This window comes from Myotis nattereri (genome assembly GCF_964212035.1).
Source record: "Myotis nattereri genome assembly, chromosome: 13".
Taxonomy (NCBI): Eukaryota; Metazoa; Chordata; class Mammalia; order Chiroptera; family Vespertilionidae; genus Myotis; species Myotis nattereri.
In genome coordinates, this window is record NC_138088.1 from 20,736,857 (window position 1) to 20,764,111 (window position 27,255).

General features: G+C 41.0%; 1 protein-coding gene across 1 annotated transcript; it reads right to left on the reverse strand.

Annotated features, from left to right (window-relative positions):
* Positions 1 to 1,793: 1,793 nt before the first annotated feature.
* On the reverse strand, positions 1,794 to 26,677 carry SUPV3L1 (Suv3 like RNA helicase). Its single transcript, XM_081105007.1, has 15 exons — positions 26,398 to 26,677; positions 24,382 to 24,459; positions 23,535 to 23,642; positions 22,476 to 22,590; positions 21,136 to 21,304; positions 19,371 to 19,482; positions 12,757 to 12,834; positions 11,258 to 11,349; positions 9,698 to 9,878; positions 9,059 to 9,152; positions 7,912 to 8,131; positions 6,806 to 6,886; positions 4,905 to 5,081; positions 3,043 to 3,191; positions 1,794 to 2,285 (listed from the first exon to the last, which is right to left on the reverse strand). The coding sequence occupies exons 1-15, from the start codon at positions 26,669 to 26,671 to the stop codon at positions 1,850 to 1,852; spliced, it is 2,364 nt and encodes a 787-aa protein (XP_080961133.1). The 5' UTR covers positions 26,672 to 26,677; the 3' UTR covers positions 1,794 to 1,849.
* Between the last annotated feature and the right edge of the window lie 578 nt (positions 26,678 to 27,255).

A 27,255-nucleotide genomic window follows, 5' to 3' on the forward strand; every position in this document is an offset into this window, starting at 1 on the left:
TTTCCTTACAGTCTCCCCACCCTTCACTCCTCTCATCTGAGACTTCACTAACATTTAACTTACGAAGTCTGCAAGGGTCTTGTTTAAGTGTCTTCTGTGAATTAGCAACTCTGGCCCCCAAAATGAAGTGGGAGAACCCAAACTAACCCTCTAAGTCAGTGGTTCTCAACCTTCCTAATGCCGCGACCCTTTAATACAGTTCCTCATGTTGTGGTGACCCCCAACCATAAAATTATTTTCATTGCTACTTCATAACTGTAATGTTGCTACTGTTATGAATCGTAATGTAAATATCTGATATGCAGGATGTATTTTGTTACAAATTGAACATAATTAAAGCATAGTGATTAATCACAAAAACAATATGTAATTATATATGTGTTTTCCGATGGTCTTACGCAACCCCTGTGAAAGGGTCGTTCGGCCCCCAAAGGGGTCGCGACCCACAGGTTGAGAACTGCTGCTCTAAGTGATGTGCCTCATCTCTTAAACACAATGAGACCAAATGGGCAAGAAGGGACTATGTCTGCTATGGTGTAAGTCACAGGGGAAGGCAAATTCTAGAAGCTAAAGTTGTCCAATGAAGAATATCTGTCCTTCTGGACATTTCACTACTGTTTACCCACAAACAAGGGAGAAATACACTCAGTGCCATCTACTCAGCCTTTATTTCCAGAAAGACAAAGATTAGAATAAAGACTGCCATCTCAATTAAATGAAACATCATCTGAACTCCAGAACTACCAAAGAAAAAGCCAGAAAAAGATAACTAGTTTGCCAAACTGTTCTTGACCCACTTTCAACCAAGTCAGTGTAATCGCTAGTCTGAAGTCAGCCTGTTTAGCAGCTGCTCAAGAAATTAGTTCAGTTCTTGGAATGACTTAAGTGGTCAATTCATAGCCCAGAGTGAACTCAAACCTTCAGTTTCATTTGTAAAACACTTCCTATATACCAGGTGCTGTGCTAAATGGCACCTCATCACATTTAACTTACTGAACAACTCTGAATAGCATTACTGTCCATCCTCAGAGAGGGCAAGGTCACTGGGCGGGTAATGAGAGAAGCTGAACTCAGGCCTGTCCAATGTCAAAGCCCTTATGCTCCTTTTAAGCTGTATCACTAATCAGGGCTGAAAACTGTGTTGGGCAATAGAGGCCACTATGCAGCAGACTGAACTCTGACATGGGAAGACCACCCACTCTATGTAGAATAGTCCACTGCTACTGCTTGTTACTCTTTCCTTCTTCTACTTTATCCTAGCAGTTATCTCCAAAAGTACTCATTCACTGAACAAAGACTGTGCTTCTACTGTATTCTAGGCACTGAAAACACAGCAGTGAACTAGACACACAACCATCTCTACCCTCACAGAGCTGACATTTACTTAACTTACTCCTATTTGTCTCCGTATCAAAATCTCCATATAATACATCTGCTTACTATACATTTCCAGCACCTACAACAGCTTCTGGTACGTGGGTTCAACAGACAGCAATTCCATCCATGACATCCTCAGCAATGGTGTAGAAAACTGGTCAAACAATTCACCAAACGGGTTTGATTGTCATGCAGAGTTCTGTATAGTGCATTGTCTTAGTGCTATACTATAAAGTTCTATCAAATTTTAAATAAAATCTTTAAGACGTTCCATATTTTTAAAATGTAGAAACAAACCAAGTTTACTCATCTTTAAGAGTTAATTTTTCTGAGTAAAAAAAAAAAAAAAAAGCACACCCCAGTAAGATAGCCAGAATACTATATATAAGGCAGTAAATGCAGATGAGAAAAAAAAAGAATTTTAAAATAGATATTTATTTGCAAAATAAAAATAAAATAAAATAAAATAAACCTAATCTGAATCAGGTTCCTTCTTCTTTCTTCTTGACCCTTTGGAGGAAGTCCCAGGCTCTGTCTTGTCTCTGCCGTGCCCAGTCTGCTGTGTCAGCCACTCCTTCTCCAGCTGTTTCAGCATGTCTGCAGTGAGGAGTCCTTGCTGCACCAACCTGGAAGCAAGGGATTTCTCTTCCGCACTGGGGCTGGGTGGCTCAGCAGCTTTATATCCTAAAGTTTTGGTACCACGCATCCTTCTTGCTTGGCTCTTCAATGTTCCTGGCAAACGAGACCGGCTGTCTGCTGACACATTCTCCAAATTCAACAGCCTTTGTGCCTCTGAAATTTTAATCAGTTTGGTGATGTTATGTACACCCTCTTGGATAATGCCATCCAGCTCTTTCTGCAGGTCTCGAACAAGGCTGGCATCTGGAAACATATCTATAAACCGATAGCTGGGAAAAAGACATTACATTATAGCAACCGCTCTTATCACAGTCGCTGAACTACTACAATAATATCAATGACAAAACTACATCTTGACACTGATTAATTCCAAATGTTGTTTATGCAAAATTTGTTTTGTCTTTGCTCAACTTTTACTTCTGCCCCAACACATCTGAGGATGGGTCACCACTCCCCCCGACCTGATTCCAATATGGCCGCTTGTGGGACATGCCCCCCCTTTGAGCCAAAACAGCAGGCCCTCCAATAACGTTGTTTTGTATAACACTGTCTCATCATAACACTGATGAGATGCCATAGGAACTTAACTCTGGTTTATATCGATTAGTCTCTGGTAAAATTGGTTTTGTTATACATTCTTTTGCTTAAAGTCGCAGGACCATTAACTGAGGATTTTAATTAACCTCTCAAATGTTAACATATAAATGAATCACCTGGGGAATATAGTTAAAATGCAGAATTTGATTCAGTCTGATATTCTCTATTTCTAATAAGCTTCCACCCATTGAGTAGCAAGGATCTATCGGACCTTCTCACCCACCCATCTTAACTAGAATCCTAAGAATGCTTTAAGTCATTTTTGGAATGGGGATTAACCAGGCTCAACTGCCTTTATGGACAATAAACATAATATAGAGCACCCTGCAAGTATATGCCTAATATGAAAGAGCAAAAGACCCTTCATAAAACCTTTGATTTGCCCTATTACTTTAAAAAATGAGAGCACATAAAGGAAATATTTGATACCTTAGCCACAGGTAAAGATCCAAGACATCATGGACAGCTTCAAGATCCATGAGGTCTTTAATATTATTAGGTGGATGTAAAGGCCATTTAATATATCGGCGTAACCATGCAAAGGTCAAGGGCTCGTTCCTGCTATACTGCCTGGCAAACTGAGAGAAGCAGAAGAAAAGGAATCAGACTCACTTAAGCCTGTGATTAGAAAAAAAGGAAGCACAAGAAATGTTAACTGTGATTGTGTTTCAATAGGCAGGATGCTTTCTTGCCTTCTTTATACGTTTCTGTATTTTAAAGAACATTTAATATTTTATAAAGGTAACTTTTTAAAAGGTGGGGGAATGACACCTTCTTTTTACAAAATCAATCCTCAGAGACCATCAATGGCTCTTTTGAAGTTCAGCAATAATGGAAATCAAGGAAAAAATCTCTAGATTTCACATTCTCATTATTAAACAGAACACATAAGCAACTGTTAAACTGTCCTTTCTCCTTAGTAAATGCTTCTGCTTCATTAGAATAATTTGAAGAATGGTGTAAGTGGGTTCAGACATGGGCTCAAACTCCATCTACGTCTGTCTGCAGCATTTAAGACCTCTGTTCCATAAACATCAACCTACGCTAGCTAACTCTCTAACAAATGCCAGCTCTAAGAAACATATTTCCTAGGTAAATACCTGGACAGGGAAGACCTCTAAGACATAATAAGGGAAAAAGAAAACAGCAAGTTGCAGAAAAATTCACTATAGCATTTATGGGAAAACACCCCCACAACAAAATTAGAATTCCTACATGTATACCTATGTAGGCAAATGCAACTAGGAAGGTCTGCAAGATTACATACAAATTGATAATAGTTATGCCACAGAACTAAGATTGGAGGAGGTAGCCCAATTTATCCTATCGTAATGTTTTAATTTTGTGCAAAGAGAAAGTATTTCTGTATTATTTATGCAATTTAAAAATAATTTTGAATTTAGATATAGAGTTGATAAAAACAGAGCTAATATGCAGAATGCTAAGGTCTATAAAGAAATGGCAGCGGAACTACAACCATGAGTCAGGAAGAGATTCAGAGAGGAGACCTTTGGGTTTAGTGTGCTGGCAAGGGAGAGCAAGGGCCCAGAGAGGTGAGGACACAGGGTCCACTGCCCTTCCCCGGCCCTCTGTTTTGGTGACTTCTGTGCTTCTCAGAATTGTATCCCTACCCACATGAGTGAAAATAAAAGGAACCAAAACTCTGGCACCAAACTCATGCAAGACAACATTCCCTGGCTCAGTGTCTTATGGTTAAGAAAACTGAATACCATTGCCACTACTAAACCCCGGCCCCTCCCTTCCAAAAATATTACCCATCACCAATAAGGAAAAAGTGTATCATCAGGCAAAGACTCCCTTTCCCTTGAAAAAAATTGTATTTAATTATTTTTTTCCTAATATATTTTATTGATTTTTTACAGAGAGGAAGGGAGAGGGATAGAGAGTTAGAAACATCGATGAGAAACATCAATCAGCTGCCTCCTGCACACTCCCCACTGGGGATGTGCCTGCAACCAAGGTACATGCCCTTGACCGGAATCGAACCTGGGGCCCTTGAGTCCGCAGGCCAACGCTCTATCCGCTGAGCCAAACCCGTTAGTGCTGTATTTAATTATTTTTGTTTTAGCTTCTTCACAAAGGCTACCACATAAGCCCAAATACAAAGCAAAAAATTATTTGTAAGAAAAAGAGAGTCACTTTATATTTAAGTTCTTACATATTATCTCATATTAAAGGACAGTCTCCAACTGTTTTGAGTAACAAAGTACTGTTTGGGGAAAATACCTCAACCAAAAACAACTCAAAATATCCTGAAGATGCAGGCTTACCTGTAAGAGTGAAGAGCAGACGAAAGGCTGCTTCTTGTTGATAGGGGCTGTGCAGAACACATACCTAACTCGCAGGCTTAATGGAATATGCTGGATCAACTCCGCAGAAAACTTAAAATCATCCAGATTGCAGACAAAATACTGCCCATCAACTTGTGAAAAGTCTACAAAAATATCCTAGGGGGGAAAAGGACATATTAAATTACTGGACTGCCTAACTGGGCATGAATAAAGGACTCACATCTACAAACAACCACGTCTTTAACCCATAACAGACTTCTAGAAAGGCCTGCTTTATTCATTGCCCCCTCAAGCTAATAATTCCTCCATAACCTTCCCAAGCGAAAATACTCAGACAAAAGTCCCAAACGATTTTGAAAGTTTTCACTTTCAACATAAACTTCATATATAGCAACTTCACAAAAACAGCCTATCCACTCATGCCCATGAGGTTAACTAGTAATTATCTGACGTATCAACATTTTTGTTTTTTATTTTCTTTTTGAGCATTTTTATGAGTTTATTTGAGCCAAAACTGATGACAGTTGTGGGGAAGCAATGTTTCAAATGCTCCAATTTTTTATTTTTCAATTATAGTAGATGTACAATATTATATTAGTGTACAACCCAGGGATTAGACATTTAATAACTTATGAAATGATCACCCTGATAAACCTAGTACCCATCTGACACCATACATGGTTATTAAAAATAATTAAATTCCCCTTGCTGTACTATATATCCCCATGACCATAATTACCAATTTGTACTTCTTTTTTTAAAAATATATTTTATTAATTTTTAACAATAAAATGAATACCCTCCCTTACAGAGAGGAAGGGAGAGGGATAGAGTTAGAAACATCGATGAGAGAGAAACATCGATCAGCTGCCTCCTGCGCACCCCCTACTGGGGATGCACCCGCAACCAAGGTACATGCCTTCACCGGAATCGAACCTGAGACCCTTCAGTCCTCAGGCTGACGCTCTATCCACTGAGCCAAACCGGTTAGGGCCAATTTGTACTTCTTAATCCCTTCATCTTTTTCACCAATTCCCCCAACCCCACTCCCATCAGACAACTGTCAAAATATTCTCTATATCTATGAGTCTGTTTCTGTTCTACTTGTTCATTTATTTTATTTTTAGATTCCACATATAAGTGAAGTCTATGGCATTTGTCTTTCTCTTTCTGACTTATTTCACTCAGCAAAATACCCTGTAGGCCCATCCATATTGTTGCAGATGGCAAGATTTCATTCTATATGGCTGCGTCATATTTCATTGTGCACATGCACCACTTCTTCATCCACTAATCTCTCGATGGACACATAAAATCAAAGGACAGATAAAGAGCTTCCCAGACAAGCAAAAGCTAAAGGAGTTCATCACCACTAGTCCAGTATTACAAGAAATGTTAGAGTCAAGAAGAAGAAGAAAAAGAAAGAAGAGGGAGAAGAGAAAGAGGGGAGAAAAGAAAGTTATCAAAAACATAAATACAAATGGATTAAATGCTCCAATCAAAAGATGCATGGTAGGTGAATGGATAACAAAAGACCCTCACATATGCTGCCTACAAGAGACTCACTTCAGAGAGAAAGACACATATACTCAAAGCAAAGAGATGGAAAAAGGCATTTCACGAAAATGGAAACAAACAAAAAGCTGGGGAAGCAATACTTATACCAGACAAAATAGATTTTAAAACGAAGGTTATAATAAGAGACACAAAAAGACCCAGCAATGCCACTTTAGGGTACTGTATTTATCTGAAGAAACCTAAAACACTAAATCAAAAAAAGACATGTGCAGCCATGTGCAAACATATTCACTGCAGTATTGTTTACAATAGCCAACATATCAATACTTTTGGAAAGGGATTTAAAGTGATTTCCTACTTACAATCAGATTGGACAGCGTTGTATCAGGCAGATGGTAGGCAAACATTTCAATCTGTTCAGCAGTTGGATGAAGACCAGCTGCCTTTAGCAAAAGAAAAAAACAATCATAAGCTTATTTTTAAAAAATATGTATTTATTGATTTCAGAGAGGAAGGGAGAGGGAGAGAGAGATAGAAACATCAATGATGAGAGAGAATCATTGATTGGCTGCCTCCTGCACGCCCCCTACCGGGGATCGAGCCTACAACCCCGGGCATGTGCCCTTGACTGGAATCGAACCTGGAACCCTTTGGTCCGCAGGCCGACACTCTATCCACTGAGCCAAACCAGCTAGGGCAAGCTTATTTTTTTTAAAGGAGAAGTTTTCCTAACTTAATTCAAAATAAAGTCTTGAGTAAAGAATTTGAGTAAAATAGAGAAAAGCATCATCATTTTCCCATTTATTACCAATTTAAAAAGCTAATGAGATGATTTAATAAAACTAAACCAATTATACCCACTGAGTAGTCAATCTTTTATTCACATTTTAGTTATACAGTGTCTGACACATAAATACATGAAAAATGTCTAAACTGGAGGTCAGGTATCTCTTTAACTGTATACTGCAGTGTTACGGAATGCCTTCAGGTATGTATAAGCTGGTGGGGGGAAATTAGGTTCACTAAACTTTTCAAACTGGATCTTTCACCTGCACACCATTCTCAACCAGGAGTCTCTATTCTTCTCCAAAGCAATAAAGTAGGGCTTGCTTCTTGCTTGCTTTTAATATATTTTTATTGATTTCAGAGAGGAAGGGAAAGGGAAAAAGAGAGATAGGAACATCAATGATGAGAGAGAATCATTGACTGGATGCCTCCTGCACGCCCCCCACTAGGGATTGAGCCTGCAACCCAGACATGTGCCCTTGACCAGAATCAAACCCAGGACCCTTCAGTCCACAGGCTGATGCTCCATCCACTGAGCCAAACCAGCTAGGGCAAGTAGGGCTTTCTTGACATAATTTTCATGGTATAAAATTTCTCTTGTTACCGCGTGTCTGAGGCAAGAGTCTGGAGGGAGGGTGAAGGATGGCATGCCTGTCCTCCAAAGAGGAGTAATTAACCTTACCTTTATAGGATCGACAGGCTTATTCAAAATCTCCTTTAATAAACGGAGGTCTTCTCGATTCATTGTTGTAACCTCTCCTTCTTTATATTTCGAACTGAATCTACCAGCTCTGCCAGCAATCTGCAAGGCTTGAGAAGTGGTGATTGGTTCTAGTTCCTTCTCTCCCTTTTCATTGATACTGGGCTTTATAAGGGAATAAAAAATAATTCTTCTTATGCTCCTGAAATAGAAATAAAAGTGATCTCACAGACGAAAACCTCTCCTTGACTGGGTCACTGCAGAAACACTCACTCAATTCTAGGTTAGACTACTTGCAACCTTGCCCGCTGTCTTCAAAATAAGAAAAAGAGGTTTGTTGGTAATTCTTTCTTCCCTTTAAATAGTATTTCTCAACAACTGTGTAAATTTACTAGAATTTATCAACTTGTACTTTTACAATGGGTGAACTGTATAGTATGTAAATTATACCTCAATAAGGCTAAAGATTAACTTTTTTTTACAAATAAACCACATAGTGTTCTCATAGTGTTGCCTTTTTTAAAAAAATATATTTTTATACTTCAGAGAGGAAGGCATAGAGAGATAGAAACATCAATGATGAGAGAGAATCATTGATTGGCTGCCTCCTGCATGCCTACTGGGGATGGAGCCCGCAACCCGGACATGTGCCCTTGACCGGAATTGAACCCGGGACCCTTTAGTCCGCAAGCCAACGTTCTATCCACTGAGCCAAACCAGCTAGGGCTCAGCTGCTTTTAAAAGTTGGATATTAACAGTTTGAATAGTTTTTTTTATTCATTCCCCAGAGAGGAATATTTAGGCTTAGTACTGTTATCCTTACAGATAATAGCTAGCCCTACAAGCACAGTAGGCACTCACACACCTTGTCAACTGAGAAACTAAAAGTAAAGTAAGGTAATATAACAGGATAGCAGTGGTAGGGAGCAGCACTCAAAGTCCGAGCTATGTGATACTTTCTTTTTACTCCTTTACCAGGTATAAGCAAGGTAAATCTCAGATCTATATGGTAATACCCATTCTCCAAAGTGGTCATTCTAATGCCAATTAGAAAATTTTTAATTGCCATCTAACCCACTAAATACCCATGATTGTTAAAAAAAAAAAAAAAAAAAAAAAAATCACTTACAAATTAAGTCCCATGCCAATTGCATCTGTAGCAACCAGGATTTTGCATGGATCATCAGGATCATTAAACTTTTTTGCCTGAGCAAGTTTGGTCCCTAAAGAAAGAAGTTTATGTTAAATCAGTGTTCTCAATCTTTTACTGTATCACACTAAGTGTATCTTAAAAACCCTCACCCCCTACTTTCAATTCTTATGGATAAAATTCTTACTGTTTCAAGGTTATTTCTTTATATCCTCAAAGAGCTACTTATCCCTTATTTCCACTCTTTTAAATATCCCCACATACAGCAACACAATCCCACACCACACTAGCCTTCTCACTTCTGAAGACATGTAGTAGCAGATTTCAGGACTACAATTTGAGGAATATTACTCAAGCTCATGGGTAATGACATTTCTGTAAAAAACTCTTTAATTCAAAATTTAAAATAACAGCAAATAATAAGAGCTAGAAATAATTAAAATATTTCTATCCCCACCAAGATAAACTAGAGAAATACTTATTTTATATGACCTATAACAAATAACTAATATATCAAGCATCTTAATTCAATATCTTTTACTGTGTTTTCTATACATATTCAACATAAATGGCAAAAATAAGATTTACTATTCTCTCATGATGAAAGCCAATAATTACCAGGTGGGAGACTGCCATATATAACAGCTGATTCCAATCCCCGAATTTCAATCTGTCGACTCACAGAATAAATATCATTCTTGCTAAAACAGACAATGCAGTCCCCAGGCCGAAGGTTGTCTAAAGATTCTAATGCATGATCCAGCACAGAAATGGGTGTAAGCCTTGTATAGTTTCGAACCTTTAATAAAGATATGATATTGTAAAATAACACACCAAACTCAATTTCATGTGACTAGCAATTAAGTGAAAAACTTGCTAAAAGCTAAAAACAAGGTCCATTGTTTTTCAAAGGGAAATACAGAAAAGCATTTATTTTAATATTCATTGCTATTTCTAAATTAACTAAATGCTAAAGTGTTTCATAAATTTTTCAAAGCACTTTCATATACATTTGATTTTCTTTTTCCCCTCATTGATTTTAGAGAGAAACATCGATGTGAGAGAGACACATCAACTGGCTGCCTCCTGCACATGCTTTGATCGGCGCCAGGATCGAGCCTGCAATCAAGGTATGTGCCCTTGACAGGAATTGAACCCACAACACCTCAGTCCAAGGGAGAACACTAACCATTCGGCAACTGGCTAGGGCTACATTTGATTCTCATGGCAACTTTATAAGTTCAGAAGGGTTATTCACTGTTATTTTCTTTTATGAAAAAGTAAGAGAGAGCCCTATAAAAGATCAGGTCTGAAGAGGATTTTCCTAGTTCTAGCCTTCTACAATTTGCCTAAGAATACAAAACTAGTAACAGCAAAGCCAAGACTAGAATCCAGAATTTCTTCTACTACATTTCTCTCCCTGAAAGCTGAACAAAAAAGTAATGGACCAATTTTTAAATATTTCTTCATCTTATTATAGAACTCTGGTAAAGAAAACAAAAAGTAGGATTAAAAGAAAACCAATTACTTCTTACTCTAAGAATCTGAAAAGGGATACAAACTATTTCTAGCAATTAGATGTATATCAAAGGCCCCAATTACCTGACATCCGAGACTTTAAAAACCACAAGCTTCTGCCCTGGCCAGTGTGGCTCAGTTGGTTGGAGCAATGTCCCCGTACACCGAAAGGTGGCAGGTTTGATTCCGCCAGGGCATATACCCAGGTTGCAGGTTCGACCCCTGGTCAGGTGGAGGCAACCGACAGATGTTTTACTCTCACATGGATGTTTCGTTCTCTCCCCTCCCCCACCATCCCTCGCTCTAAAATCAATAAAAATAAAGAAAAATAAAAAGCACAAACTTTTGCTGAACCTCAAACTTCCAATATTCCTGACTTATTTAATTCTAAAGAGATCTGCTGAAACTCCAAAAGTTTTTATCAAGAGAATATGAAGCATCTCCTGTACTTTTAGAAGACATAGGGTAAGATGGCCACTCTGTCAGGACTCCAAATATGAGGTTAAATCAATTATGTATTACCTAGTCAACTACAAGGAAATAAAGCTTTCTTTCTAGTTAAGTTCTGATTTACCACTACCTGGGGCCTATGAAGCCACTGCCTGGGTGCTCTGGGCTATTTGCTATGCCATCTTGAGAACAAAGCATATAATTGAGTACCTCCACTTCCTCCCCAGTCGTGTACAAAAGCTCAGTAACCAGGTCAATAGCAGCAGCTTCTCCACATAAATGAACCTCTTCAGCACACAGTCCTGTTAAATGCAAAATCACAAGTTAAAAAATTTTAAAGACATAAAAGTAAATATGCAACACTTTACACAGCAAACAATGTATGTATTTTTAATCCTCACCTGAGAACATTTTTTAAATTGATTTTGAGAGAGAGAAACACTGATGTAGAGAAAAATCAATCTGTTGCCTCCCCTTCGCTCACTGAATGGGGAGGGAACCCCCAACCTAGATATGTGCCCTAACCAGGAATCAAACCCATAACCTTTTGGTGTATGGGACGACACTCCAACCAACCGAGCCACCAGGCCAGGGCTAGCAAAAATATTTTAAGTTTGTTTCTATTGCTTTACAACATTACAAAATGTTTTCATAAATATTATCTCTTTGATTCAAACCTCAAAACAATAATATACTGGGCAAAGACTAACTACATTTTTATAAACATCGGGGCTTTTAAATTGCTTTGCCCAAGGTGTTGAGAGGGTGATGTCAGCCAGGACTAGTACCTGGCATTTTGTGATTAGTACTGAACATTAGCCTCCACGGAATCAGTGAGGTGCCTCAGAGGCTGGGGCTGGAGGGCAGAAGGAACTCCAATCTCCTTACCCCTTAGCAGATCCGCTTTCATCCATTTTACATTAAGGTTTCAATGAATACTCTTTATCTGGAAAAGAGTTCAGTTGTTTGTTTTTAAATCTGAGAACACCTGTCCTACAATATGCTGATCAAAAATTCACTCCAGCTCTGGCCAAATAGCTCAGTTTAGTTAGAGCATCATTCCAATACACCAATGTTGTAGGTTCGATCTCTGGTCAGGGCACCTACAAAGAATCAACCAATGAGTACATAAATAAGTTGGACAACAAATTAAAGTTTCTCTTTCTATCTCCCTGCCCCCATCAATATTTTTTTTAAATTTTAATTCACTCCAATTATCAAGCATTAGAAATATTCATTCATGTCCATGGACCTCAATAACTCTACTTCCAGGAGCCTATCCTAAAGAAATAATAAAATATATGAATAAAAAGCTATGGCCACAAGGATTTTTACTGCAACATTATAACATAATAATGTTAGTCCAAAAAAATGTCGGAAACAACAGAACTGAAAAAAAGCAAGATACAAAATTAGATAGTCACAAAACTGGCATGAAATACACCAAATCTTAATAATGGTTGTACACATGGTGAGATTTGAATATTTTAACTTCAATTAAGTGGTTATGCTAATTTCATAATAGGAAAAATAGACTTCCCATTATTTAAATAATATTTAGAAAATAAAACTGAACATTTAGCTGACTTTTTTGTTTGATTTGTTTCAAAAGAAAGAATCTAGCTGGCTCTACTTGGTAACGTCCAGCAGATAATGCATCTCAGTGTAGATGTCACAAAGCACAGGTTTCAAGCATTAAGACCACCAACCTAGAAGTGCTCTGGTCCAGGCCCATCCTCTGGCTGGGTCTTTAATCATTTGAATTTCGTCAATCACAGCCACTTCATCTTAAAATAAAAAGTTATCATGAGCAATATAAGTACTTAAATAGTATTGCAAACAAATTACAACACTAACATTTCAAGCTTTCATCACCACCAGTCATCATCCCCACTGATCACTCAGTGCTTCTTTCCTGGCAGTCTTGTTCTCAGGGCTTTTCAATTATAACTCATTTAATCCTCACAACAAATATAAAAGGAAAGTCATCATCTTCTTCATTTTACAGAAGAATAAACTGAGGCCCAGAGAAGTTAAGTCATGGCCCAAGAATACAGTATGTACAGGTAAGTGTAAGATCAAAAAAACATGAAATTCCAACCCAGGCCATCCAGCTCCAAAGTCCAGACTGTTAACCACTCTACTGCACTGCCTCGCACATTAAGCAGGTTCATTTGTCCTATTTCTGCAATCTCAGGGGCAGCCTGGAGAATCTGCCTAATGAGAACTAACACACCTGCACTGCAGTAAAAGAAAAAAGTATCTATGCTCCCAGGAACCAGGAGCAGATAGCCCACAGTAAATGAAGCCTCTATGCCACAGGAGCCCAGACAGGCGTGAGGAGTAGAAAGTGGAGTGGAAAGTGCAATCCTGAGTCCCAGCAATGCTCATTCTTAGGGAACTTAAGCTCATCACTACGGCAAAAATTAGTGCCGAATTTTATTTTAATGCTTCCAACCATATTACTTTATTCTTTTTAAATCATTTAATTATATTTTAATTTTCTTCCTAAAATACCAAGGAGTTAAGAACACATTAAAAATTTTTAAAATGTAATATGCCTGCAAAGACTTTTAAGAAATAAAAGAAAGTTATTTTTACACTGAAAAACCATCAGATTAAAATTTACTTATTGCATCTGGGCATATACAAACAAGATCAGAAAAAAAGGGAATTTTCATTTATAAATATCTGTGCTATCTGAATTTTTACAACATATAACTGTTAAAATAAACTAATTTTTTAAAAAACTATCCATTTACACAGAAAGTTAAGATTAAAATTAAAAAAGCAAGCTACTAAATAGTACATAATTTGCTCTAACATGTAGTATATAATCCCTATTTTTACTTAATATACATATCCACAATGCACAGACAAATATATGGATACACAATAAAAACAAAGAAAAAGAATCTGAAAAATATATACCACAGGGTTAACACTTGTTGATTCTGAATGGGTGGAATTGGGAGAGCATGTACTTTTTTCTTCTCTGCATTTATTTTTATGTTTTCCATGTGAAGATATAATTGGTTATGTAATAAAAAAAAGTTGATTTTCATAAAAATATATTTTCAAAGTGACTTAACTAGTTTACTGCAGTGCTATTAATAGTGAAAGACTTTAAACCATTTAAATATTCTTTAATGGAAAAATGTATAATTTTAGTCATAAAATGAAATGCTATGTAACAGTTTAAATGAATAAATTTGATATATATACTTATGACATATATGATTTTATATATATACTAGAGGCCCAGTGCACAAAAATTTGTGCACTGGTGGGGGGGGTTCCCTCAGCCCAGCCTGTGCCCTCTCGCAGTCTGGGACACCTCAGGGGATGTCCACCTGCTGGCTTAGGCCTGCTCCCCAGGGGATCAGGCCTAAGCTGGCAGTCAGGCATCCCTCTGGCAGCCGGAAGCCCTCAGGGGATGTCCATTTGCCAGCAGGGAGAAGGCCTAAGCTACAGTTGGACATCCTTAGTGCTGCTTAGGAGGCGGGAGAGGCTCCTGCCACCACCGCTGTGCTGGAAGCCTCAGCCTGGCTTGTAGCTGAGCAGAGCTCCCCCTGTGGGAGTGTACTGACCACCAGAGGGCAGCTCCTGCATTGAGCATCTGCCCCCTGGTGGTCAGTGTGTGTCATAGTGACCAGTCATCCCAGTCCTTCTGCTGTTAGGGTCAATTTACATATTACCCTTTTTTTATTTAGGATAGAGGCCTAGTGCACGAGTGCGGGCCAGCTGGTTTGCCCTGAAAGGTGTCCGGATCAGGGTGGGGGTCACACTGGGGTGCCTGGCCAGCCTGGGTGAGGGGCTGAGGGCCATTTTCAGGCTGGCCACACCCCCTTCAGGCTGAGGGTCCCCACTGGGGTGCCTGGCCAGCCTGGGTGAGGGGCTGATGGCTGTTGGCAGGCTGGTCAAGCCCCCTCACCCCATGGGGACACTCACCCCATGAGGGTGTGGCCAGCCTGGGTGAAGGGCTGATGGTTGTTTTCAGGCTGGCCACACCCCCTTCAGGCTGGCCGTCCCCACTGGGGTGGCTGGCTAGCCTGGGTGAGGGGCTGATGGCCATTTTCAGGCTGGCCATGCCCCCCCGCGACCCAAGCTCCCAGCCTCTCCTTTTTTTCTGGGATTTATTTATCTTCTATAATTGAAACTTTGTAGCCTTGAGCGTAGCCCAGGGTCGGCCAGGGCAGGTGGGAAGCTTGGTTTCCTCCAATGCCGGGGGCAACCCAAGCCTCCTGCTCGCTCCGGCTCCGGGCCACCGCCATCTTAGTTGGGTTAATTTGCATACTCACTCCTGATTGGTGGGCATGGCTGGTGGGCGTGGCTTTAGCATAGCAGAGGGATGGTTAATTTGCATGTTTCTCTTTTATTATATAGGATATGCAAAACAAGCCTAGATCTAAAAACATGTATAGAATAAAAAGCAAGTGTGGAACAATAATACAATATAATCATGTAAATGTTTTAAAACACACAATTTATGGTACTGACAGCAGAAAAGACACACACCAAATACTTGATAGCAGTTAGATCAAGAGAGGAGAAGAGGTTTTGGTCAAGATGGTGGCATAGTAAACGCAGTCCTCAGACTCTCCCACAACCACATCAACATTACAATTAAACTACAAAGCAACCATCATTCAGAATCACCTGAAATCTAGCTAAATAGAAGTCCTATGACTAAGGATATAAAGAAGCCACTATGAGAAAGATAACAGGGACAGAGACACAGAACATGCTGGTCCCAAACCACTTGTGGTGGATAAAAAAATCAGGAGTAAGATCTCAGCTGTGGAGGTCCCCCTGAGGATAAGGGGTCCCAGCCCCATACCAGGACCCCCAGCCCAGGGTTCCAATGCCAAGAAGATAAGTACCCATAACTTCTGTCTGTAAAAACCACAAGGAATTGTGGCTGGGCTTGAGTCCCAGGCAGTTCCTCTTAAAGGGCCAGTGCATAGACTTACTAGGACTCACTCTCTCTGAGCTCCAGCACTGGGGCAGTAGCTCAAGAGGCCCCAGGGACATACAGGGAGGAACTGAGTTGTCTGGCATTGGGATGAGAGCTGGAGGGGCAGCTTTCCCCCCAAACAGAAGTGCTGGCAGAGGCCACTGTTCCTTTTCTGAGCACTCCCCCAAAAGAGCCAGCAGATGGGCGTCATATCTGAGTCTCCATCAACCTGGCTAACCCTGTTAGCCTTGCCCTGGTGATTTCCTAAGACTCCACCCCAACCAACTTTCAGGCCCACCCAAGCCCTTTCCAGTGGCTTTCACTACAAATGGCCTCTCTCACCTCATGTTATGGACTTTCCTAAAATCTCTTAAACAAGCAGCATCTGGCATCTGCATACACTATACCTCCTGCTAAGTGACCCCAGTCCCAGCACTAGTAGCAGCCAGCCTTGGTTCGAAGCTTGGCCTCTCTTGGACACCACCAAGCCCAGCACAAATAGCAGCCATCTGGAGATCACTTTGTAGCTCATGCCAGGTGGCCCTAGGCAGGGCACAGGCAGTAGCTGACCTTACACTGCCTGGAAGAACCCAGAGCCAGTGCTCCTAGTGGACAGCTTCAGACCACACCAGATTACAACCCTACCACCTCCACCAGTGACACACTCAAAGGGTGGACTCAGCAAACACCAAAGCTCACGGAACCAAGTTCCGCTCCATAGGGTTGGTTTCGGCACAGCAGCTACTTCGCTGTAGCTGATTGGCCTGGAGGTCAATCCCTCCCAGTGATGCCAACAGCAATCAAGGATAAACTATAAAATGACAGTGCACCCAGCCCACACAGGGCACACCAAGAGTGCCCAGCTCAGGTGAACAGGGAGGCTGCGTCCCTCAGCCCTACAGGACACCTACCACACAAGGCCACTCTACCATGTCCAGGAGATGTAACAGCTTTAGCTAATACATAGAAACATAGGGAAGCAGCCAAAATGCACAAAGAAACAGGTCCCAAATGAAAGAACAGGAGAAATCTCCAGAAAAAGAACTAAATGAAATGGAGGCAAGCCAACTACCAGATACAGAATTCAAAACAATGGTTATAAGTATGCTCAAAGAACTTAGTGAGAACTTCAATAGTATGAAAAAGAACATAGAACCATAAAAAATAACCAGTCATAGCCGAAACCAGTTTGGCTCAGTGGATAGAGCGTCGGCCTGCGGACTGAAAGGTCCCAGGTTCGATTCCGGTCAAGGGCATGTACCTGGGTTGCGGGCAGCTGATCGATGTTTCTAACTCTCTATCTCTCTCCCTTCCTCTCTGTAAAAAATCAATAAAATATATATTTAAAAAAAAAATAACCAGTCATAAATGAAGGTTACACTAACTGAAATGAATAAATTAGAGTGAATCAACAGCAGAGTATATGAAGCAGAGAATCAGTGATTTGATACAAGGAAGCAGGGGGAAAAATAATCAGAACAGCCCTAGCTGGTTTGGTTCAGTGGATAGAGCATTGGCCTGCAGGCTCAAGGCTCCCAGGTTCAATTCCTGTCAAGGGCACATGCCTAGGTTGCAGACGTGGTCCCCAGTAGGGGGTGTGCAGGAGGCAGCCAATCAATGATTCTTTCTCCCTCTCCCTTCTTCTTTGAAATCAATAAAAATATACTTAAAAAACCACCACCACCACAACAAAACATTGAAAAAAAAATCAGAACAGCAAAAAGAAAAAAGAATCCAAAAAAATGAGGATAGTGTAAGGAGCTTTTGGGACAACTGCAAGTGTACTAACATTCACTTCATGGGGGTGCCGGGAGAAGAAAACTTCCCTAACCTGGTGAAGAAAATAAACATATAAGTCAACAAAACACAGAGAATTCTAGAGAGACCCACACGACACATCATAATAAAAATACAAAAGGTTAAAGACAAAGAGAATCTTAAAAACAGCAAGAGAAAAGCAGTTAGTTATCTACAAGGGAATCAGATTGTCTGCTGATTTCTAAACAGAAACTTTCCAGGCCAGAAGAGACTGACAAGAAATATTCACAGTGATAAAATGCAAGGACCTACAACCAAGATTGCTCTACCCAGCAAAGCTATCATTTAGAATCAAATGGCAGATAAATGACTTTCCAAACAAGAAAAAACTAGAGTTCAACACTACCAAACAAGCATTACAAGAAATGCTAAAGGTCTTTTTTAAGAAGAAAGAAAAAAGAAAAGATCAAAATATGAATAATGCCCATAAAAAAAATGAAATCTTACTGTTTGTGACAGCATTGGTGTTATGCTAAGTGAAATAAGTCAGTCAGAGAAAGACAAATACCATATGATTTCACATATATGTGGAATCTAAAGAACAAAATAAATGAACAAACAAAACAGAAACAGACTCATAGATACAGGGAACAGACTATGACTGGCAGAGGAGAGGGAGATCAGGAGACCGGGTCAAAAAAAGTGAAGGGATTGAGAACTACAGATGGGTAGTTACAAAATAGTCACGGGGATAAAAACTACAGCACAGAAATAGAGTCAATAATAGTGTAATTAATTGGTATCAGTTGGGTACTAAAAATATAAGAGAGACCACTATATAAAGTATATGACTGCTGCCCAGCAGGTATGGTTGAGCGTCAACCCATGCACCAAGAGATCACCTGTTCAATTCCTGGTCAGGGTGCATGTTCAAGTTGTGGGCTTGATCTCCAGTAGGGGGTGTGCAGGAGGCTGCCGATCAATGCCGTTTCTCATCGATGTTTCTCTCCCTCTCCCTTCCTCTCTTTCTAACAATCAATAAAAATATATTTTAAAGAAAATATATGATTGCCTAACTACTATGCTGTACACCTAAAACTAATAGAAATAATACTGAAAACAAAAAGAAGGGAAGAAGTGAACTGAGGATTAGTACAAAGATAACTTCATAGCTATTAACATTTTTGTTTTTTTAAGAGAAAAAGAGAAAGAATATTAAAAAGCAAACAGAAGCCCTAGCTGGTATGGCTTAGTGGACAGAGCATCAGCCTGCAGACTGAAGGGTCCCAGGTTCGATTCCCAGTCAGAGCACATGCCCGGGTTGTGGGCTCCATCCCCAATAGGGGCCGTGCAGGAGGCAGCGATCAATGATTCTCTCTCGCCATTGATGTTTCTATCTCTCTCTCCCTTTTCCTTCCTCTCTGAAATTAAAAAAAAAAAAAGCAAACTTGACAAAGTTTTAGGCATTCATTAGTGATAGTAGATACTTTTTGTTGTATTATTCTCTTCTTTGTCTCAACTTAAATTTTTTCACAATAAAAAACATTTCATATGTTCATCACTGTTTAAAAATTTTCCAAAATACTGTTTTAAATAGTGTGTACATACAAGGAGTTGTAACACTGCACATCTCAACAGTACAAGCAACATGGGCAGCCTGTTTCCCATTTGGCTCTACTGACACGCGCTCTTCACCTGTTACCAAGTCACATGGCACACCCTAGAATGACAAAGAAACCTGGAATTACTTTCACTTTGAAAAGAAATTTTGAATGTTTGATAAAGTACTCTCACCATTACCATTATGATCAAATTTATTTGTCAGATAGCTGAAACAAAATATTCTCAATCCTTTAACAAATATTTTTAATAAAAAATAAAAGCTGAAATCTTACTGTTTGTGACAGCATTTTATTACAAAACCTACATAAAACTTGGAAACACCTCAAGGCAGCTAAATTCGCAGGTAACAAAAGCATGAGAAATTATAGGAGTTTCACTTTTTAACTTTGTATGTTTCTATACTATTTCAGTTTATTAAAATAAAATGAGCATGAGTTATTTCTATATTCAAAAATATTATAAATAAAATTTAAAACTGTACAGTCTTCCCAATATAATTCCTTGAGAAGGACCAATATCAATGCTACGGTGTATCAGAGTGATCAACCACCCTGGTTTGCCCAGGACTGAGGTGTTCCCAAGGGTGAAGGACTTCTGGTGCTAAATCTGGGAAACTCCAGGCCAACTGGGACAGCTGGTCTCCCCAGTGGCCTGAAACTAATCATGAGGCAACATCAGACATATCCAAACTGGGTGACAGTTTACAACACAACTGACCTGTAGTCGTCTCCCAAAATGTAAAGGTTATGAAAGACAAAGGAAGACCAAGAAATTGCCTCAGATTAATAGAAACTAAAGATATGAGAATGAAAAAAGTGTGAGTCCCTGAACAGAACCTGGGGGTGGGGGCAGTGAGGGCAAGGGGGAGTATTGTTATTGGACAATTGGCAAAACTTGAACATAGAGTATGGATTTAGTAATAGTAGTCTATCAATACCAAATGACCCGCTTTGGATAAATATCCTGCGGTTATATAAAGAAAGTCTTTGTTCTGAGGAAATACTTTTTAAGTATTTATGGATAAAGAGATAATTATGTATGAAAATTACATAAGTTATTCAGAACAAAAAAATAGAGAATACAAATTACCTACCAAAACTAGTTTATCCCACATTATAGTCATAATAAAACAATGAACCAAATTTTAGCCCATTTAGTAAAACGATGCCTTAGACCACAGGGCATTCAGGCCTTTTCAGGTTTGAAAAGGTGGCTTCAGTCTTTGTCACTGGTTCTAGTTGATAGTATCAGAGGGCTAATCTAACAAAGGGTAAGTTAAACATCACAGCAGAGTAGTGGTTAACTCTGAGGGGCAAAGGGAGGTTCACAGAGTTTCAACTATATCAATATTTTATTTCTTAAAAAAAGTAAATAAAAGAAGTATGGCAAAATGTTAGAATCTGACGGGAATTGGGTAGTGAGTTCAGATTATTTGCGTTAGTCTCAGCATATCTCTGAATATGTGAAATATTCTATAACAACATATTTCATTCATTCTAATACGCACATTATTACAGGATACATCTTAACAATTGATGGCATGTCGGAGTTCACTTGGCAGTACTTATTTCTCAACTGTACATAAAATAATGGCACATCTTACAATTGATGGCTTCTTAGGTACAATGAAATATGGCAATTTTTGTTAATGAAGGGCATACTACATATGCACTCCACCCTCCCATCTTCCTTGTTACCCAACCCACACACACAAAATTAACAAGGAGCAAATATTTGGTAATATACTGACCTCAGCATTACTCTTTTCGAAGATCTCATGTGCCAGTAATTTTAAAGGACCACAATACACTCCAGATTTTGCTGACAAGTATTTCTGGATTGCATGGTAAGTCTTTCCACTGTTTGTGGGGCCTGAATGGAATATTACCTTCCGCTGTATGGCTCTGGCTTCTGGGTACCTAAAACGTAAGTAGGCAAACAGCTTAACCTTATTAATTTCAAAATCTATCTTGGCAAAGTTCCCAATTGAAAAAAATTCCAATGAAACATTCTCTTAACATTTACAAGGTAACATCTTTTAAAAAATTAACTAAATGACACGTGTCATATCGATACTAAAATAATGACTGCTTTCCAAGAATGACATTTACTAACTAGAGGACAGAAAAATCCAAATGCAAATTAATTTATTGGATAGTTTTACCACTATATAAATCCTTTTCCCTCTGTAGTTACTTAAAATAAATTTAAACTACTATTAGTTCCACAGGTATGTTCACATCACTTCCACAGCTCTCAACACGTGACGTTATAAGCAAATATTCCCAGGCTTCTGAATTTCAATGTATACAATATATTGACTGAGTCTTCTGTTTCTGGCCATGATGAGTGGTACTGGACTTGCCCTCCCACCATAAACAAGTACAAAACTGGACAAAATATATGCAGCAGCTGCTTGGGGACATGGCTAACAGGCAGTGCAGGACTGCAGGCCCAGAAGAAGGGAACACTTGAGATGAGCCCTAGTGCACCCCAGTAGGAAATAAGGAGGTGGAACCCAAGCAGAGTATGATGGTCCCACTGAGCTGAGCAGCCAAGATCAAATTCTCCGTGGCTGCAGCAGCTGAAAGTTAAAGAACAGAGTGTGGAAGGAAAAAGGGTGCAGTAAAGAGGGAGCCTTGAAGCCTGTGTGGGAGTTCCCTGCGGGCCCTTGGTCCCGGGCTGGGCTGAACAGGGCAGTACCGAGCAGAGAATAGCTTGCTAAGGGTCTGAGCAGAGTCTCAATGAGGTGGCTAAGTACTAGGAGACGCTGGAGTTCTGCCACAGTGGTTGTGAGAGCTCATTACCGCCCCAGGCACTCAGCAGAGACACCAGAAAGGCCACACCTGGATGACAAGGACAACACCCTAAGGTGAGGGCGACTGTAGATGTGCAGTAATAAGTCTTAAAACCGAGCTGGCAGGATAAGGGGAGACAGCAGTTTATTGCCTGCCAGAATTAACGGCCTTTTCCTAGGGAAAACACAATCTAGACTCCTCATATCTTACCATCCAGAACATAATTTAAAAAAACAATAATCTCCCAAGATTAGAAACTGAAAATTTCAAATCCACAAATGAAGAAACTAACCAATTAGGTGGTATTCTTAAGTCACTGATTTTACGTAGATCATCCTTACATTCCAACACAGGAAATATCTGTTTTGCATGTCTCAAGAAAAATGGAAATAAATCATCCACATGAGCTGGAAAATAAAACACGGCATTAACAGGTGCAATCTACATGTTAGCCACAGCTACACTTTTTTCTTAGTGAGCTAAGTTTCAGGGACATTACCAGGATAAAAAGAAAAACCTTGGAGCAAGGCACTCTACCCTTTTCTGAGATCTGCTTTGTCTTACATGCTCCTCCCAATTTCACTTATATTTTCTACGAAAAGGGAAAATTGGTTGCCATCCACCATGTTCTACTCATCCAATGCAAGCAGGTAAAGGTCAGCATTGGGAAAAGTTAAATTAAAAAATAAAGAACATGGAAATATACATTAGAAAGAAGCCTGTGGTTCAAGAAATGCAGGTGCAAACACTTGTTAAACTACAGAGACCACTATAAAACATGAACAAGACTGATTTCTCAGCAAGAAGTCTCCACACCTTAGTGGCTCTGAAGGTGAGGTTGTGGCCCATTCTGCTTTGTATCCAGGTTCTACCTCAGTTCCTGGCACAGAGTAAAGGTCTAATAATCAAATACATTTAAAATGTATATATCAAAACCAAGCTGCCTATGGGAACAAAATAATGATGGTCTTACTTTTTTCTTTTACGGCAAGAACTCTGTCCTGATGCAGTAAAGAAACAGTGGCAGAAACAGATGGAATCTGCTATGCATTAATTCTACCTTGTATGAGAGTTCATCCCACTGGGGCCTATATTAGCACATAGTGAAGAGCAGATGGTAACAGATCAAACTTGCCTCCAGTCTAAGACATATGGGGGATTTAACAACTAGCTCAGGAACCCAATATAAAAGCAACAGGACCCAGACAGCCTCCTATGCAAGCACTAAATTATTTACAGAAAATGTTAATAGCGTCTATTTTACACAAATAAACCCCGACTACAGAAATAAACATGAAGGAAATAGAAAGTATGTTCAACAGGATTTTAAAAACTCTCTATAAACACTTGCCTGCACTGAAGCAAATATCATTCAAAATAATGTGAATGTCCACATCCAAGGAATGAGACTGCAGGATATAATTTCTAAAGCTTATGAAAGCTTGATGGAAGAGACGAGCTGCAGGAAATACAAAATCAAAACAGGCAGGGCGTAGTTTTCATCTCATCTGTCATTTTAAAAAGTACATATACACATCACACCTAATTAAGCAAAGTGTCCTTTTTTTGGTTTATCAGATCTGGGCCAAAATTGAAATCCTAGCACAACATGAAGGAAAGCTGAACACACAGCTCTCTGCTCTATGTCTGGCTCACCACATACATCTTGCCAATCTCCTGCTAAGATAGAAGCAGAGATCAGGGACATCCTCCAATCACAACTATGTACGTACTAGAGGCCCAAAGCACGAAATTGGTGCAGGGGAGGTGGGGGAGGGCTCAGCCCGGCCTGCGCCCTCTTGCAGTCCAGGAGCCCTCGGGGGATGTCCGACTGATGGCTTAAGCCCGCTCCCTGCAGGCAGTCAGACTTCCTTAGCTCTGCCCCAGAGGCGAGAGAGGCCACCACCACCACCGCTGCGCTCGCCAGCTGTGAGCCCGGCTCAGGGCTTCTGGCTGAGCAGCACTCCACCTGTAGGAGCGCACTGACCACCAGGGGGCAGCTCCTGCGTTGAGTGTCTGCCCCCTGGTGGTCAGTGCACGTCATGGCAACCGGCCGTTCCACCATTTTGGTCGATTTGCATATTATCCTTTTATTATATAGGATAGGATGTCCAGGACACACAGGTGCTACACCATACTCACAAAGCTATAATCTAAAAAGTAATAAAATATCTCAAATAGAATGTCATTAGCATTACCATCGAGTCCATAATCAGCAGCCAGTTTCTGAATTTCTTTCCTCTTGTAAAACTGGTCTAAGATCTTCTTTACTTCATCTGGAAGAAAACATATCAAAATTTAAAATTTGTTTAGCATTTGTTTCCCAAATAGAGAAATGCCTAAAAAAACAAAAGAAAACTGAAGTCCTAACACTCAAGGCGGCAGTCTACTGATTGTTGCAAGAACTTAAAGGTTTTACTTGGTCACAAGCTCTTTTTGACTTAATAGTGAGATGGAACGCCTAAAAAATTATAAAGTCAAACCATGCAACATTCCTGTTCCACTGCAGAGGAGTAAGCAAGGTGCTACAGGGTTGGACACTGCCTCCAGCCTCCATCAGGCCACTTGTACATAACCATGTTCTATTCTGTCTACGTACAACCACTATGAACATCTAATAGTGAGCAGCTAAAAGGTATCTAGAAAGACAACCAACACTACAAGGGCCAGACCAATATGCTTTTATGCAAATAACTAGAGGAGCCAGGATGCCCAGCCTATGTGGCTCAGTGGTTGAGTGTCCACCCAAGAACCAGGAGACCAGGTTCCATTCCCGGTCAGGGCACATGCCTGGGTTGGGCTTGGTCCCCAATGGGGGGCGTGCAGGAGGCAGCCAATCAATGAAGCTTCTCTCCCATCCATGTTTATCTCTCTCTACCCCCCTCCCTTTCGCTCTCTCAAATCAGTAACAACATGTATGTCAATCAATAAATAAGAAAGAAAATAAAGCACCCAGGGATGATCTTTAACTTGAAGAAGATGGCTTGAGGGAGAACAGGTGATACTTATTTTGTTCCAGATGGCATAACTAAAGTCAACGGGGCCGAAACCGGTTTGGCTCAGTGGATAGAGCGTCGGCTTGCGGACTGAAAGGTCCCAGGTTCGATTCCGGTCAAGGGCATGTACCTGGGTTGCGGGCACATCCCCCAGTGGGAGATGTGCAGGAGGCAGCTGATCGATGTTCCTCTCTCATCGATGTTTCTAACTCTCTATCTCTCTCCCTTCCTCTCTGTGAAAAATCAATAAAATATATATTTAAAAAAAAAATAATAATAATAAAGTCAACGGGAAAGGAGGGAAGCAGATTTCAGTGGAATTCATACAAGAGCTTCCTAACAACCAGAACAGCGAAAAGGGACTGGCTCACGGGAGTGCCGGCTCCTTGTCCAAGAAAAGTACTCAAGACTTAAATGGCCGCGTTTCCAAGGCGATGGCGGAGAAATCACTGTGCTGCGGGGGAGGTCGAATTAAATGCCTGCCAAGCAACATGCCACTATGAATCAGTAAGATCTTAAGTATTTTATAAACATATTTTATATTAATCAAGCTGAGATTGTACTGTCTTTGGACATGTTAAAATATCACCGCATTATTCTGTAGAGAGAAACATTTTTTTTTTTAAACGATCTGGAAATATATTTTATTTTTTTATTTTATTTTATTTTATTTTTTTGAAATATATTTTATTGATTTTTTACAGAGAGGAAGGGAGAGAGAGATAGAGAGTTAGAAACATCGATGGGAGAGAAACATCGATCAGCCGCCTCCTGCACACTCCTACTGGGGATGTGCCCGCAACCCAGGTACATGCCCTTGACCGGAATCGAACCCGGGACCTTTCAGTCCCCAGGCCGACGCTCTATCCACTGAGCCAAACCGGTTTCGGCTAGAGAGAAACATTTTACTGATCCAGCCACACACTGCATTCCTGGGAGGGTGGTAGGCAAGCCGACAGCCATGAACCGATAAGGATGCTGGGCACAGCCGGGAAGACAGGACCTCAGCCCGTGACCTTTCCTCTCCGCCATATGGCTGGGCAGGAGGTTCAAACCCCCCGGCCCTTTCTCATCGCTGGCCATGAAGACCGGACCCCTGAGCTTTCGTATAATGGTCATTCGGTGGACCCCCCTGGGACAAGCAACAAAGGACTGAGGGGGGCCTTTGGCGACTCTGGGGTCCTTGCAGGACAGACACCCCCGCCGCCCGGCACTCACTCTTGTCCAGGGGCCGGGTGAGCTCGGCCCCCACGTCGCCATCCGCGCTGGGGCCCTGAGGTTTCACCGTCAGCGGCACAAACAGGGACGTGTTGGGGGCTTTGGAACCTCCGGACGCAGAAGAGGAGGCGGAGGCAACGGCGGGAGTGCGCCCCAAAGGCCCGGGGACGGGCCCGCGGTGAGCGCGGAGAGCGGAGCAGACGGCCGCCCGGTGTCCGGCGCGGCGCCCCGCCGGGAGCCGAGCCCACAGCAGGGCACACCGGGGAAAGGACATTGAGAGCGCAGGTCTAAGGAGCGCGGTGCCGCGGCGAAGGGACACGGCGTTGCCGGTGACGCACACGGCCGGCGCCTGCTCCCCGGGAGGACCCAGACCCAGCACGGAGCTGCCCAGGGAAACGCTCGATCAAACAGAAAAAGTGCCTGCAGTCAGATTGCTCAAAACGGGGAGGAAAAGATTAGGCATGAAAACTAGAAAAGACATGTTCTTGTTCTCTCTCATTAGATATTGAGGCCAGCTTTCTCTAAAAAGAAAAAGAAAGAAAAGGATCAGGCACCTTTGGGGAGGTCACAGATGCGAGGAGGGGGCCTGCGGGGGTCACGTGACGCAGGGTGGCCGGGCCGCTTTGAGAAGCACGTGGGCACCGCCGTGAGCAGTGCGGTTGGGGTAGACGGAGGAGCAACTTCTTGTGCTGTGGGCGCAGCTTGCGAACCGCAACGCTCTTACAGAGCATTTCCCCAGGTTTCTTGTGTTTGCACGTTTCCTGAGAGACTAGAACATAACTTGATCTGCCCTACAGGAATGCTGCCAAGGTAGTTCTCCGGCGTAGTTTCTTAGGTAAACCCCTTGTATGGCACGTG